General features: G+C 37.5%; 1 protein-coding gene across 7 annotated transcripts in view; it reads left to right on the forward strand.

Annotated features, from left to right (window-relative positions):
* Positions 1 to 17,611, forward strand: part of Ccser2 (coiled-coil serine rich protein 2) — a 132,162-nt gene that overhangs the window by 86,552 nt on the left and 27,999 nt on the right. For all 7 annotated transcript variants that reach the window (XM_028883025.2, XM_028883027.2, XM_028883024.2 and 4 more), the window contains one exon: positions 14,067 to 14,150. In XM_028883025.2, coding sequence (XP_028738858.1) covers positions 14,067 to 14,150 — 84 coding nt within the window. The remainder of the gene's footprint in view (positions 1 to 14,066; positions 14,151 to 17,611) is intronic.

Genomic DNA, 17,611 nt, shown 5'->3' on the forward strand with positions numbered 1-17,611 from the left:
AACAGGATTCCTTTGATTTGTGTTTGAGACTTTCAGTACCTGTTTTCTTTAGAGAGTCTAGACCCACAGTAGCAATAGGGCTTGAGCAAAGTCACAGGATATGATGATGGAAGTCTCAGTTTGTGATTCAAGAGTACCTTCTTTGTATAAATATTTAGTGTTAGCAGATAAACAAGGAATGGACTACCAGTTTTAAACTGTGCATAGCTTTTATGTGGTTTTAAATGTTTTTTTTTTTTTTTTTTTTTTTGCCTTTGGTATTCTAGCCATATTTAAAAACCATGGTTGAGAAGAACAGCCTGACCTCTCTGTTTGCTGTTTGCTGTCCGGGTCACCTTTCTCAGGATTGTGTGTCTTTGCATCATATGAACAGGGCCGAAGTCTTAGAATTCCTTTTGGCCACCAAAACTAGACTCATCTGTTTGCTCAGTAAGGCTAGCTGGAAGTAAAGCAAGGCTCCTAACAGTTGACTCTGAGAGTGATAATTCTTTGTAATGGATGTTGTTGCATGTTTCTTGGTTCTGGCTTTTCTGGACTACTGTGGCTATTGAATACTTATTGAAAAGAAGCTTTGTGTGCTGAGCCTGGGGAAAAGAGGATACAATGTATCCTTTTGGAATCTGTGGTGCTTGGACTCCTCCTAAGCATACAAGGATTCTATGGTGGAAATGTCCAGACATAAAGATTTCAACTTAGATAAACTGTAACTACCAGATAGTCTTTGCTCCATAGTGTTTCTTTGCTGGCTGGTCTGGGAGGAAGATTTTCTGGTCATGAGTTTTAGTTTCAAAGGTACAATACAGTAGAAAAGGGTAGGAAATAGCTAAAATATACTAAATACCTTTTGTGAGCTAGTCATTGTTTTAGGGTATATTCCTCAATGATGAAGCATTATTAAATATCAAGTGATAAGACCAGGCCCTGTCCAGTAATGAAGTATAGATGATATCTGAGAAGAGGTGCATTGACAGTATCATAGGTGACCAGTATCATAGGGATTGTCTTCTTTGAAGAACTTCATGTATGCGAAGCTGTGAAGCCCTGAGTGCTTCTTTTCTGTCCCTATAGTCTCTAATTTCAGGTAGTTCACATTGGCCAAATGGACTTGTTCTTTATGTAGTGAAAACAAAATTGTGAGATTAAAATTGCAGAAGATTTTTAGGATATCTTTAGAGTTTTCCAGCTGCAAAATAAATTAAAAACTGGCATCTAAGATTTCATATAACTTGTCTCTTACATTTTTCCTTTAATTAAAAAATACTTATTATTATTATGTTTGTGTAAGTAATATGTATGTGTCTGTGCGACTGCAGAGTGTGGGTGTATGATCATGTCTGTGTGGTGATCAGAGGGTTACTTTCAGGAGTTGGCTCTATCTTTATCACGATGGTTCCAGGGGTTGAACTCAGATCATCTTTACTTCCTGAGACATCTTAAAAAAAAAATCATCATGAGGCCTATACATGGTTTTTAAAAGCTCGTATACTGTGTGATGGCTTAATCAAAAATACGGAATAGATTTTTAATCACTTTTTATACCTCAGTCAGCCTATTGAATAAACAGGTTATGTTGTATGACCATAGTTTCTGTAGTTCCATTATGCATGACTTCATTTTGCCATAGACTGGAGATATATCCACTGTTTCCTGGTTAGTACATATTCTTTTGCCTGGTACACGCCCTCAGTTTGCTGGAGTATATCCTTAATTTATTTCTTAACAGAGGATGAATATATATTTTTAGTTACTTCATAAAGAAAAATCTTTCTATTCTGTACTCATATTTGATTGATATTATAGCTTATAATTTTGAAAAAAAATTGGCTGAAATCAAAGTAAGAAAAAATAGAAGATGTTGTTTTTCTAAGATCCTGTTTTAGCTATTCTGAAGTATACTGCATTCTGACCCCATTTTTCATTGTGTTTTGCCTTAAAAAAATCTGACTGGGTGTTGGTGGTGCACACCTTTAATCCCAGCACTTGGGAGGCAGAAGCAGGCAGATCTCTGAGTTTGAAGCCAGCCTGGTCTACAGAGTGAGTTCCAGGGTAGCCAGAGCTACACAGGGAAACCTTGTCTCAAACAAAACAAAACAAAACAAAAATCTGTTTAAGAGATTGAAGATCTTTTAATTTTTACATGCTCTGGTTTCAAGGTGATTTTCAGTGTAAATTTGTTGTAGTTGGTTTCCATTTACTGTCTCAGCAGTTACTGAGTTTTTTAATGAATTCTTTTGGAGTCCATACAGTGTGACATGTTGTTAAGTTATGACTACAGTTATTTTCTGGAATTTTTAGTAATCAGAAACTAGGATTTCCAAATTAATTCTCATAATCTTTTATTTCATCTACATTACCATTTGGGGGGAATTGACTATGCTTTTGGGGTATTTCCCTAATTTTATGTTCCAGTTCTGTTTTTATTCAGCTATTTGCAATATTTCAGTTTCTCAAGCTTTATTGTATATTGTAGCATGAATTGTTAGAAGGTCTTATTAATAAAAACAAACCCAGTGCCAGTTATTGGGGTGAACGCTGGAAGATCAGAGAGAACAAGCCACAGTTTCCTCACCTCGCCAATTCCTCAGCTGATCCTGTTTCCTCAGACTGGAAGCCTCTGAGTCCTTACCAAATGGATCTCAGCTGAACTGCTGCTAAAAGCTTAAAAGGGACTCCAGTTCCTGGTTTTCATGCCTTATATACCTTTCTGCTTCCTGCCATCACCTCCTGGGATTAAAGGCGTGAGTCATTACGCCTGGCTGTTTCCAGTGTGGCTTTCAACTCAGAGATCTGGATGGACCTCTGCCTCCCAAGTGATAGGATTAAAGGCGTGTGTGCCACCATTTTCTGGCCTTTATGCCTGTCTAGCAGCTGCTCTGTTCTCTGACCCCAGATAAATTCATTAAGGTACACAATATATTGGGGGACACAATATCACCACAGTATATAGTTCATACATATATTATTCATACAAACCAGTTATTGATTTTTCAAGAGCCATATTAAGTAAACAGCTTTCTGTTCTACTTTATTAATAGTTCAGAGAGCAATTTTTTTATTATATCTTTTTAAAAGGATCAGTTTTTGTTTATTTTGGTTTGTCTTTTCTGATCTTACTTTAAACATGTAATGATTATCTATTATTATTTATTAGTATATGAAAGTGAGGAATTAAAAGTTGACTTTGGACTCTGCACTTGGACCAGGTTTGCTAATTAGCTGGTCTTCATTTTAAGGTGGTGGGTAGGTGGATGGATGCAGTGGCCCTCAGCAACAGATAAAGGGTTTTTCTTTCTAAGGTATCTATAGCATCTCCATAGAAGAAACCTCTGATTTTTGTTTAGGAGAAAAATGAAATTTCTATTAATTATTTGTCACTACAGAAACAACTTGGCTTGCAGACTATAGACCATCATGATAGGGGACACATGGTGGAGCAGGAGATTGTGCTTCTCTACTCTGTTGGCAGGTTAATGCCGGAGCCAGACACAAGCCAACCTTCTGAGGCCCACCTCTGTCACCGCCCTCCACCACTTAGTCCCCCTCCTAAGAATTCACCCTTGGGTAAAATAGTGCCGCGGGTGGAGAATAAGGCCTGATAGCAAATATGAACCCATGTGGGATATTTTGGATTCAGTCTGTAGCATCTGGACATATTAATTTTATTTATTACGCAGAATTTCATTAAATTTTCACATTAATACATTCTTTTTGGTGGAGGGAGGCAGGCAGGGGCTTCTTTTATGTGGCTTTGGCTGTCCTGAAACTCACCTTAGAGGCCAGGCTGACCTTGAACTCACAGAGATCTGCCTGCCCCTGCTTCGCAAGTGTGAAACACATAAGAGAAGTAAGAAAGGAAAAAACCGGAAGAATTAGAAGTGGACATTCTTAAGAAAAAGAGTGGTCTGTCTCATTAGTGCTCTAAGCACAGGGTGCAGGAGGTACGCAGAAGAAAAGCAGGGATTGTTTTGCCCAGTGATTTTGTGTCTGAGGCCCGATGCACATGGTCAAGGAAAGCCCTGAAGGGACAGTGTGGAGGGAAGCCTGTGGAGGGGGCTCCTCCACCCTCTTTACCATCCACCCCTCCCATCCTCGCACCTGTTCCATTTTCTTAAGGTGTTGGGGTTCACATCCATGACTGTGCACCATGTTAGGCAAGTGCTGTACCAGTGGGCCACACTACCAGCTTTTGGAATCTGTTGTATGAAAGTCCTGATTATGAGTTTGGACAAAGTCTTCCTTTCCATAGAAGTGTTTAAAACTGTTAACTGGTGAACTTGGCCTTTACCCCATTTTTAGTTGTTGTGCACAGCCGAGGGTCACTTTATACTTTAAATAGGACTTTTGTACATCTCATTCTTCAGTCTTATAGTTGTGCGGGACATGAAGGACAGTAGCTGTGACCTCATCTTGATAGCCAGAAACGGAGACCTTGAGACTTGTCTCTGAGGGTCACCTGTGTGTGTGTGTGTGTGTGTGTGTGTGTGTGTGTGTGTGTGTGTGTGTAGAGTACACTTTTAAACTATGCCTTTGCATTGTTTTAGGTTAATATTCTGTATGTTTTATTGCACAATTTATGGAATCTTGATGGTGTTTTTAAATCCTGAACTTGGAGACTATGGGAATATGATGAAAAAAATATAATGATATCTTTAATTTCCTGTAGCCTGCTTCAAAGGCTTTTGGCTGGAGCATAATACACACGCAGGAGTACTTATCTTATTGGGTTTTCACACATGGAATTGTCTTTGTGGTCAGCACCCATCCAGAAGTAGAACACTAAATGAACAGAATCTCTGCTACAGCTCATTACTCTGTTTTAACAGTGGGACTATTTATTTGGTTCTGAAAAAGTCAGTCTATTCGCCTGTTTTGATCTTGGAAATGAAGTGAAACCATGTAATAGTCCTATCTGACTTCTTTTATCGACACTGTATTTATGAGTCATTGTTTATGTTTTGTGCCCATGCTCAGTGCTGTTGAGTATTGTGTTATACAGGTACTTCATTGTTTCACAGTTGACAGGCATTGGGCAGGTTTCCAGTTTGGGTTTTTGTGACAAGTGCCACTGCAGTGTCCTAGCACGTGTCTTTGGACGAACATATTTATGCACTCTTTTGTTTTTTTGTACCTGAATGGAATGACTGAGTCTATCATAAAGCATGCTGGCATCCAGTTCTAGCAGACATTCCAGTGGTTTCCTGAGATGTGCATATTTCTGTCGTCTTCTCATGAGTTCCTTTGATTTTTATCATATTACCACGTTCAGCTCTGTTTCGATCTTAGAACAGAAAATGAAAAATTTAAGATAGAGTAATGGAAAAACACCATAATACTTTTTGTGACATTTTATTTGGGTTGCAATGTATTTGATCTCTATGATTCATGCCCTGTCTTCTCTGGGATGCTTGTCTTCAGAATAAAATAAAAGAATATACAATAGTTTTTATGAAATGCCAACTGTGACATACAACTGTTGTGTTTCATATTTCCTGTCACTCCAATATTGAGAAATAACCAGGAATTTTTCTTCTGTGTGTGTGTGTGTGTGTGTGTGTGTGTGTGTGTGTGTGTTTCTGGGCACATGTATATTAATGTACCATGTACATAAGTATTTAGGGGCTGGCAAAGAAAATAGGGAGAGCAGCAGTATCCTGGGTGGTACTTTGAATTTAGAACATACTGAATGGTTGCTTCTTGGTGGCAGAAAACCAGAAATGGGGGTGTGGCAATGAAGAATGAGGGTAGAGAAGGTATGATTTGTAATGTCAGTGGAGACATTAAAATGAATAAAATAGGGCCAAGCATGAATCAACCTCAAAGAAAATGTTGAAGGAATGCATAGAAAAATGTAGTAAAGCATTACTAATATCAAGTTCAGTTTTTCTGAATGTAACTTCTTTGCCAAAACGAAATGCACAAGCACGAACATAGAGGTAAAACCTGTCACCACACAGTTCTCATCACTCCAGGAACAAAAAGCGTATATGAACATCCCATAAAGACTGTATACTGCAGGAGGGCTCAGATATGGAAAAAGTGAAACTGCTTGACACTTAGTACCCACGTTGAGAAATGAAACACAGATAAAGGTCCCAGTGTGATCCTTTCTGATTGCAGACTCCTGTTTAACAGAATCTAGCTTTCCCTATACACATTTTATATACTGTTTCCCCTACCCTCTTTCAACTTCTTTTGGTGATAGAATCTCACTGTGTGTCCAGGCTGACCCAGAGCTCATAGTCCTCTTGCTGTTAGTGAAGTATGCTCCAGCTCCCCTGGCTTCGGTTGTAGTCTGAAGGGTAGGTTTTTTGTTTGTCGTTCTGTGACAAATGTTCACTTCTCATATATTCCTGGTGCAGATGATGCCCATTCCCTCTTTCCTGCCTTTCTTCCTCATTGAACCTAGAACCTTGTCATGCTGCCAGTCCTCAGTGCTGAGGTGTCTTTTCTACCCACTAAGTAATCCTAGTATTTTGTTTTTCTGTAAAGTATCAGTTTCATTTGTTAGATCATATGAAAGTCTCTTGGGATTTGATGGGAGTAGCATTGAACCAGTAAGTATATGGCAGGAAGAATTGACCCCTTAGAATATCTCTATGTCCATGAACATGATATTTTGGTAAGTTGATTTAGTTCTTTATTTTTTTCAGCAATATTTTATAAATTAGTTTAGTTTTATTAAGTTTACTTCTAAAACTGAAAGATTTATTGCTGTAAGTACTACCATTTTTTTCTTTTCTTTTTTTCCCACTGAGACAGGATTTATATATATATGTATATATATATATAAAATCTCCCGGGTGGTGTTGAACTCACTAAGAGGACCAGACTTGGTTTGCACTCAGTGACCAATCTGCATCAATCCTGAGTGCTAGAATTTCAAGTACATTTTTAAAATCAGTAAGCTTCTTGAAGTTCATGAGGTAGGTTCTCTGCATCAAGCCAAACATTAAAGTATATTTTCTACTATCAAGAGTATGCTCAAAACTTACTTTGGCTGTCCAGGTACTTTTATGGTTTCATATACATTTTAGGATTGACTTTACTAATTTTCTGAAGGAAGTCAGGCATTTTGGTAGGGATTTACTGAATCTGAATTGCTGTGGGCAGTTATTGTTGTGAGGTATACACCAAAGAAGACTACTTGGACACAGGTTCAAGCCAATAGGAAGTCTTCATTAGCCAGCTGGGACAGCACTGGATGTGTGGCCTGATGCAGTCCTGAGCCTTTCTCAAGGGGAGCTTTAAGCACAAAGTTGACATTCTAGGTTGGCACATCTCAATTAGCAAGAATAATTAGCCAGGAGTAGAACTACAGAAGCCTTTAAAAAGCAAGACTTTCCTAGAACAGTAGTCTTTGCTGGATTAGGTCTTTGTTTTCCGCTGGCAGGTGTTGCTGCCTATGTGCTGGATTTCAAGGCCTGAATGGTACTTCCATCATGGCATCCTTGTGCTAAGGTCTCAGCGCCTGTTACAGTATGAAAAGTTGAGAGTTGTAATTGTTTTCTTGAGTTGCTTACATTGTTACATCAATGTCCCCAAAGAGAACTATGCTTACTTTAAGATTCATTTAATTGTTACTTTATCACTCTTCATACTCTATGAAATACGGTTTGAATGCTAAAGAGTATGATAGTATTGAAACTAAAAAAAAAAAAAAGAGAGAGAGAGAGAGAGAGAGAGAGAGAGAGAGAACCTTACTTTTTATTGTAAGTCACAGTTAACCCTAGCTGTGAGTGTTGAATTGGGTTCTGTTTACAATAGTTATGCTTTTTAGTGAAGTAAGCCAATATAAAATTATTAAAGATCATTGCATGTAATAAGAATAAACACTATTTAATGGAACTTGTTATAATACTATGTATACAGATGTCTACATACATATATACATTTAGACATATTCATGTATGCATATGTAGAGTACCTGGATGTGACAGGAAGTTTACTTCATTCTGTGTGTCATGTCATACTCTCCACAGAAAAACACCATATTTAGTTAGATAAGCAGGAAGGAGTATACTCAAAGCTTCAAATCTAATAAACTGTATATGTGGGTTTTAAATGATAAATAATGGAATTTTCACTGTATAGGTAAAGCATTCAATCAGTAGTAGGTCTACAGAGTGATGATTTTGATGCTTTATAAAGAAACTGAAACAAAAAATGTTTGTTCTAAAGGGAGCCTCAATATTTAATCATCGTTTAATTCATAGAGGATAAATGCTTAAGCAGAATGGCTAGCTTATAGTTTGGGATGACATACAAGTATTAAATAATTAGAAGAATGGTGTATTACAAAGGTTAGCAAATTATGCGTTGTATTAACTGTGCAAGATTCAATCTGAAATGTATGGTGTGAATCTACAATTCCTTGCTACTTACAGGCCCAGTATAATTCAACCAATATCTTAGCAGCATTGCATTTGAAACTCGTAAAAATGCATCCAAAATTGGAGATGTTAATGGATTTGTAAACATTGAAAAAGACCAGGATAAAGAAAAACAAAAGTCAAACAAACAAACCTTTAGAGAAGGATACTGTACTAACACAGAACAGTGATTGAGAATGGGAAACAGAAAAGAACTGAAGAATTTACTAAGAAAAACAGATTTTTAAAAAGAAATGTTGAGGTCACTTAATAGTACAGACCTATAGGATACAACACATTTCTTGGAGCTGAATGTTTTCAAAGCATCAAAATGGGGAAAATTAGAAAAAAATTAAGTGTGTGTTGGTATGTATGTTTCCCTCCCTCCCTTTCTCCTTCCTTTCTTCCTTACATATTTTGGGCAGTGGTGATGAGCAATGTCTCGTTAAGTGCTCCAAGCTGGCAAGTTCCATATCGTAGCTCAGCCCTAAGTGTTAGGATTATAGGCATGCACTACCATGCCTAGCTAAAAGTAATATTTTTAAGTGCATGTGTGTGGTGGGGCGGGTAGTATAGAAAGACATGTCCGGGTTTAGAGATGCGTTACTTACATTTAATGCTAAATTTAAACATAGGTTTACAGATAGTATTTTCTCAAAATACTATGATGAGTTGTTCCGTGGATTTCAACATTCTTACATATTTTAAAATGTCAGAATTTTTCTTTTGTTTAAGATGCTTTACCTCAGCCATCTGTTAGGATCAACTCATCTAAAAAACTGAAAATCGGCTTTATAAATCTCTGCTTTTTACATCCTCAAACGTTGCTTGTATTATTAGATTTTAAACACTATAGATCGGTTACTGACATTAGTACTCAAAATTGTTAGTTGACATTGTGAAATATATTCAATGTGATTTGTTTGTTCATATATCTTTGAACTTACAAACAAACATTTTGAAACATACTTTTGAAAATAAAAAGAAGCTTTTCCCCCCATCCTCTGCTTCTTTCTTGAGTTGCCTCTATGGCTGGCTCTAGCCTGTCTGAACACAAAGCAGCTTTGTTGACATCACTGATGATGCTTGTCAGCACAGGCTGGTCAGTGCTGCCAGAATCTTTTGCTAACTAGTTCAAGTATTGATGTCCGTTGCAGCTGCTCTGGAACTCATAGGAAGACCTCAGCTTTTGCAAACACATGAGAGAACCTCCTGGGTAAGATGGTCTTTACCAGGTTTTCCAGTGGTTAAATGTGGAAGTGACGTATCAGGCTGGAAGTTTACTTTCATGCTGTCTCAAAAACAAAAACAACCAACCAACCAAACAAACAAAACCACTGGAAGAAGGCTGGCTGACAGTAACCCTTACATGCTTCCAGATGAGAAGACATACTCATTTTTAATAAAATGGCAATGTGGACTAGGGATGTAGCTCAGTGGTTGAATTCTTGCCTGCTGGGAACAAGACCCTGAATTCAACTCTCAGTCTGAAAACACATCTTTTTTTTGTTATTTGTTGATGAATACATTAGCATAAGAACATTTAGAATTCAAAGTCTAAAGAAACGGCTGATACTTCACTCAGTAAAAATCCAGAATATTCGGGCAGTCAGTTAACCAAATCGCTTATGCTTTGTTTACTTGGTATGCTTTATATCTTATTTTCTTATGTATATGCTTATGTAGAACACTGAAAACAGTGTCCAACATAAATATTACTTCCTTATTGTGTGTAATGTGAAGTAAAAAAAATCACGTGTGAAGTTATTTCTTAGTATCATTTATTAAATGAATTTATTAATTTATTGTACTATGTGTGTAGAGCAGAGGACAAAGCACAACTTAGAAGAGTTTGTTTCCTTCTTCCACCATGTGGTGGTTCTTGGGAGTTGAACTCAGGTCATCAAGCTTGGTGACAAGCGCCCTTACTGCCAAACCATCTTTAAAAATAAAATGTTTTCAATTCATGTATAATTTTCTTCCTTATGTTTCTACATGACTCAGAATTATTTTCTAATTTTGGCCCAAATACTTTCATCTTAGTCAGGGTTAAGCAGAATACTACCACTGTGAGTGTCTTATATAAGGGAGGAGTAGTCTTCCTAATTAATTCAGGTGGAGAGTATGTAGAGGATCATTAAACTCTTGTGCTTTGATCTAAGTCAAAGCCTACTTCCCCTTTGATCTTCTAAATCTAAATTGCTAGGCTTTAAAAAAATAATGCAAAATTTAAAAAAATTAAGATGTAGAAACAACTTAATCATTAATAATTCCTAGGTATCTTAGGCTAGCCTATATAGTTTCCCCCAATTTTTACAAAATTAGTTTGGGGATTGGAGAGAGAGCCCAGTTGGTAGAGTGCTTTTCTGCTGTGCGTGAAGCCTTGGTTTGGTTCCAGCTCCCCCATTAAACTAAGCATGGTGGCATCTTGTCTGTAATCCCAGCACTTGAGAGTGAGTCAGGAAGGAATGGAATTCAAGGTCATCCTTAGCTATGCAGCATGTTTGAGTCTAGCTTGGGCTTCATGGCACCCTGCCTGGGGTGGGGGGAAAATGCATATATTGTGCCTTGGTTTTTTAATTGACTTCTAATCTTAATGCCCTGATAATAAAGGAGAGTGTTGGAATGAAATAGAACTGTGAGTGTGATTGGCTCTTGATTATCAATATCTGAGAGAATTTTATGACCCTATGTTTTCACTCCTGGTACTAGTCTTGGTCTACATTTCCCCCATCTACCCTTGGCACTTATGCTACATGTTTTCATAGTTTCTAAAGAACCAGTGTTTTTGTTGCTGTTTTTTGTTTGTTTGTTTGTTTGCTTGTTTGCAGCAGGGTTTCTGGCTGGCCCTGGAACTTGCCTGCCTCACTGCCTCCCAGTCCACCACACCTGGCCAAAGAAACTGTTACTGGCTTTTTGCTTCATTACTGCCTGCTCCTTACTGTTTAGTTTCTTTTCTCGTTCTTGGTCTGTTCTGCTTACTGGTGTGACATGTCAGCCTTTCTCACCACACTTTCCTTAAGCACTGTTTTAGTTGCATTCCATACACTTTGGTCTTTAACATCATTCTCTTATTTCCCCGTGACTTTCCCTTTAGATGCATGCATGATTAGAGGTTTACTTTTCTGCTGAGAGTCTCCCTGTTACTGAGGTGAACTTGTCTTTCCAGGACCTAGTTTGAGTGTTCAGTCCTTCGACTAGTACAGAGCTTCTTAAACTCTCAGTTCCTGTGTTTCATGCGTGACTTTCTTCTGTGACATCAGTGACGATGTGGCACCTTTTGTTATTGCCCCCCCCCCCCAGCAGATGGTTAATTTCATTTTCCTGGTCACGATTTTTTCTCTTTGTGAATCATTTCTGTTATGTTTTCATATACTGATAGTGAGCCTTTAAAGTAAATATAACTTTTTTTTCAATTATTTTTACCTTATATATTTTATTTGTGGAGGAAGACATTTTCTTCTATTGACTTAAAGAGTTCACCTTTACTTTTGAAACTTTTTCTGATAACTTGTTAATATACCTTTTTTAGTTGATTGTAAATTCTGTGCCGTTTATGGCTTTGGTGTTTGTGTGAGTTGACATTTTTCTGTTTGAAGTTTTTCATCTTGTGTTAGTTCTTTAGTGAAACACACGCACGCACGCACGCACGCACGCACACAACCTTTTCCTAGAGCAGGGAAAGGTCAGATAGACTTCAGTCTACAAGCTCTGGATTGAAACCACAGTTCAGTTAGGTGCTGAGCAGGGGCTAGTTGGTGCCTGCTGGATGTGCTTTTACTTTCTTGGCTATCTTTCAAACTTCTACAAGCTGTTCAAGAGCAATAGTGTTTTGGTTGTACCTAAGAATTTAGATGCAATTTAATGTTTTTTTTTTTTTCTGGTATTTTTCAACCCTGGTATTTTCATCTTGGCTGAGCTCCCTCTTTCTTTCACCCAGGAAACTTGGCCTGCTTGCTTCCTTGCTTTATTTATTTATTTAGCCCTGCTGCATACGTCCTATACCTACACCCACAGTCATTGCAAAACAGTATGTGCTGTGTTTTCTCTTGTTCTTTGGGGTTCTGTACAATGAGCAGGAAGATGTTTGGGAATAGGCTAAATTTTCAGAGCTGCTTTTTCTCAAATATACTTTTTTGTAAGACTTAGCCTGCATTGGTATGTCATGTCATTAGAGTAGAGATAGACTTCTTATTGAGATGTGTCATGTAAAATAATCACTCCATTCCTACCTTCTTCCCTTTCTCTTTGTTTTTAAACCGTTTTCAGAATTTAATGTTCTGGGGCTAGGAGGAATGGCTCAGTGAGTCGGAGACTTGTCTTGAAAACACAAGGATCTGATCCTTGATCCCCAGTACCCATGGGTGAAATGTCAGGTGTGTGGTGGCACTTGGAAGGCAGAGAGAGGAGATGATTCCTAGCCGAACTGGTAAATCGTAGGCCAGTGGAAGACTGCCTCAAAAGAAATGGATGCCATTCCCGAGGATGGCACATGCATATGCATGCGTATGTACACACACACACACACACACACACACACACACACACACACACACACTTCTGAGAACTTTTAGTGTTCTCTTCTCAGGTCTTGGTGTCTATAATATTACTAGTAGAAATGTAATTTATCTAATGCTGAGAATCTGGCAAATGCTTGCTAGTTAATCTGTATTGCTTGTTAAGCTTTGCTAAATACACGTTCTCTGGCCCATCTCTACAGATTCTGATTGAATAGACATGATCTATAACAAATAGCCTAAATGCACCCCTCTCCTGTTCAAACACTTCTGTCTCAGTTCAGGTAAATCCATGGTCATGTGGACTCTGAACATGTGTGACTAAGGAAGGCAGTATTCTTGGTGTTGTTGAAGTTGTGCTGCATTGCTCGGCCTCAGTTCCTCAGTGTCACCTCTGGTTCATCTTTCTTGAGATTGTCTCTTTGAATGATTGAATTTTTTTTTCTTTTATAGTAAGTCAGTTCAGCAAAGACTAGAACTTAATAGTATCCTCTCATTTACAGTATGGTGTTTAAGGATAAAACACTTTGTTTTTTCACTTTTTTCTTAGCTAGGTACATTTTGTAGCTAGTAGAGTGCTAAAGACATACTTATAATAAGTTTGAACTTGTAATATGTAGATTTTATGGCACCATCTCATTAAGACATAGAACATTTCCAGCTTCCTCTTATATGTCCCTCAACGATCCTCCCGAATCAGTACCTTTGTATGTGTCTATTCCGATTTTCAGCGCTGTATATCATTTGGTCTTTTTTTTTTGAACGTCTTATGTAGAGTCATGTGACACATGTTCTCATGTATCTAGTGTTTAATCAAATGATTTTTATGGCCAGGCTTTGATGAGTTTTAAAATGCTGTTTCTGAGTTGTTTATACTCAAAAATCTACCTCAGTCAAAGAACGTTCAACTGGATTTCCCATTTTTTTCTTAGCTGGGTTAGTTTTAAATGTCTTTAGGATGTTTCCTATAGTTCTTTTCTAACTCTTAACTGTTCAGTGGTTCTGTTGTTTCCTTGGGTTGTCTTTACCCACCTTCCTTTCCCCTACCACATTTTCTTCTGCCAGTGCAGAGGTGAGAGGATCCTTCTGAAGTCTCACCTCTTGTTCTGTGCCGGTATTGTTCAAGTGAATGTTGGAGATTATTGTATTAATCTTTCATTCTTGACCTTTTTCCTGGTAGCATGATGGAAGTGGATCATTGCATGATGTTGAGCTATCATTGCCATCCAGTCCAGAGCCAGAAGACGGTGATCAGATATATAAGGTATGACTAGGTACTTATGCTGAAGATTTCAAAGTTTTTACGATAAAAATAGTATGGTGATAACATTCTAAGCTTTGAATAATAGAGGTATTAAAATCCTAGAGCTTTTAGCAGATTGTAGTGGTACATGCTTATAGATCTCACCAATCAGGAGGCTGACTTGAAATCTGCCTGTTCTACACAGTGAGTTCAAGGCCAACCTGGGCAATGTAGTGAGATACTGTCACAAAAATGTCTGAGATTGTAGCCATAAGGTAGTGAGTCAGATCAATCCCTACAACAGAAAACAGGCCAACCTAGAGCTTTGCATTTTTTTGAAAACAATCAGATTTCCTCTGAACCTTTGCCACTGAATAAAACTAAAATGATAGCTCCATGATGCTTTAACTTAAATTTATCCCTTGTCAGTTGGAAAGTAATTTGACCCTGTGTTACTACTGTTGTTTATAACCATGAATAATAGTTATCAAATAAGGTTTCCAATAAAATTAAAATGTTATACATATTCATATATATATTCTATATATTCATAAAATTAAAATATTCAGGTAATGTGGTTATCCTTCCCATGTTTGAAAATTTAATTAGTAAATCTATGTATGCTTTATGCTTTAATAATCAGTTGGAAGTATTATAATTCTCATGATCTTTAGATTTTAGTGGATAGCTTTTACAACTATTTCTTAAGCATATACAGATATTCTTGACTCATTTAATATTTTCAAGATAAAGCATTTACATCCCATTTCCTCAAGCTGTAATTGCCCATGTTTGCTAGTCATTGCAATAACAGATAATCTCAGAACATTAGTGACTTAATATAATGCTAAATCTCACTTAATTACACATGGTCTGTTTATTAGCTGAAATTCTGTTTTATTCATCTTCAATCTGAGAGCCAACTTGAATGATCAGCCCCATGGTATGACATAACATTGTTGTATAAAGGAAGAAGAACTTGAAGAAATTCATATGAATTCTGTTTGGACATAGCAAATGCTGCTTCCAGATGATTCAGGTGCCCTAGGCTGGAAATGCTGGACAGAGGCGCATAGGCTGCTTATAGGTATCTTAGTAATTCACCAAGAACCTAATGATAGACAAAGCCATCATAATCCTAAGAATATCGCACAGTAGTTACATTGGGCTACTAATCTGGCCTTTTCCACTTGTTGACTACCTGTCATCACTCAATCACTTCCCATCTGTGGGTTTCTCCATGACTGGTAGTGAGGTAGTGTTCCACACCAGCAGATCTGCAGATTGTGGCTTATTTAGAAAACCATTTCCTATTTTGCATCCAGTTTAAAGTCAGTGATTTAGATGACCTTGGAGAGTATCTAAATTTTCTTCAGCTTTCTGACTGACATTTTTTTTCTCCTCAAATTAAATGTTTCCTCAAGTTTTATCAGGTTTTATACAAAGAATTGATTTTGAGACAAGGTCTTAAGTAGTCCAGGACGCTGTGTAGCTTGTTGTATAGCTGAGGCTAGCCCCTGTGTAGCTAAAGGTAACCTTGAACTACAGATCCTCCTACTTTCACTTGAAGTGCTGTGATTACAAGGATGTGCCACCACACCAGCCCAGGAACTTGCTGTGAAGAGACAAATAATTTCAACTTTTTTACATTGCCTTGTTCTCATTGTTCCTCATTTCTAGTTTGTCCATATGTTTAGTAGTGCATAATAGACACATTGACAGTTGACATTAATTCGCCTCCCTATGCCCTTTGTGTCTAGTAGATCATTCATCATTTACATCTTATTTAAGCTGAGATGCAGTAGTTAATTGTGTCCTGTATTCTCCATTTCTTCCGATTCATAGCCATTGTCATGTCACTCAAGCTAAAACATGGATTTGAATTCTTCCTTTTGGTGTAAATTATCAAGTCTTCTCAAAGCTATGACCACTTAATTGGTTCAGGCTCCTGTTCTCATCTGGAGTACTGCAGGTTTCTAGCCCATTTGTTAAAATTTTCCTCCAAACTCTCAAGCCATCTCAAGTTCAAATCTTACCATCCTCTGTGACCATTGCCTAGTTTCTTAGCTAAAATAAAATTACATCTTATTTTTTACTACAGCATGTGTGTGGCAGAACACATGTGATTCTCTGGGTGTGCTATGCTTGTCCTCATTTCTGTATTGTGTGGTACTTTGAGTATTATATGGGAGCCAAAGTTTGCAGTTTTTCTCTGTATCTTTAGACCTTCTGCTCATTTTCAAGACTTTCCTGGAATTTATTTCCTGACAGGCATATTTTTTCCTGTTGTCTTACTTAGGGTTTCTATTGCTGTAATGAAAATATCATGACCACAAAACAAGTTTGGGAGGAAAGGATTTATTGTGCTTACACTTCAGCATTGCTGTTCATCATTGAAGGAAGTCAGGACAGAAACTCAAACAGGACAGGATCCCAGAAGTAGCTGATGCAGAGGCCATGGAGGGGAGCTGCTTACTGACTTGCTTCCCATTGCTTGCTCAGTCTAACTTCTTACAGAACCCAAGACCAGCAGCCCAGGGATGGCACCAGCCACCATGGGCTAGGCCCTCCCCTATTGATCACTAAATGAGAAAATGCCTTACAGCTGGATTCTAAGGAGGCATTTCCTCAACTGAGGCTCCTTCCTTTGATGACTCTATAGCTTGTGTCAAGTTGACACACAAAACCACCCAGTACACCTGTGATGTAAAGTGTTAGTCTGTAGAGTAGTGTCTGTTGTATTGCTGTGTACTGTATGTGAATGTCACATGGGGCACATTTTCTTTAATACTGTCGAAACCAGCCATGTCTACATAAATAATGGTTGCATAGTGTTTCATCAAGTTGTTATATTTCATTTGGAAAACAAGTTGTAAACTTGTAAACGTTCAAATAGCACCTTGATGCTAGGTCTGATATACCAGTTTTGAATAATCTTAATTATATAGGATATGTTCCTGCTTATCAGTGTCTGTAAAACAATATTTTAGTATTTTCTGTTTCTTTGACAATTACCACTTACATGTTTGTGAGAGTTGGCAAGCCTTGAATGTGGTCTCATCTTGTCCTTGAGGTACAATAAGTCCTTCATCATATTTTCACCTCAATGTTAATGATATTTATGTCCTAGGATTTTGTATAATGAGTTATATACATCAAATCATAATGACTTTGTTTTCTGTACAGGGTAGAAATGTGCCCTTAGTATATTCATGTATCTTTCATGTTCTCTAATCCACCTTTTTTCCTCTTATGAATTTTCACTTCCTAAGCTCTTTATCTTCAAGTCCAGCTTTTATGGTTTTTCCTAATTAACCTCGATTTTCCCTGTCATTTGGATGACTTCTATTATATCCCAAAAACCTGTGTTTAGTGTTTACTTGTGATCTTTTATTAAAATAATTGCATTTTTAAAACTTAAAAAAATATAATTTCTTGCATGTATGTTATGTATTTTAATTATATTCACCCTGAATCTCTAT

The sequence above is a fragment of the Peromyscus leucopus genome, chromosome 9, assembly GCF_004664715.2.
Source record: "Peromyscus leucopus breed LL Stock chromosome 9, UCI_PerLeu_2.1, whole genome shotgun sequence".
Taxonomy (NCBI): Eukaryota; Metazoa; Chordata; class Mammalia; order Rodentia; family Cricetidae; genus Peromyscus; species Peromyscus leucopus.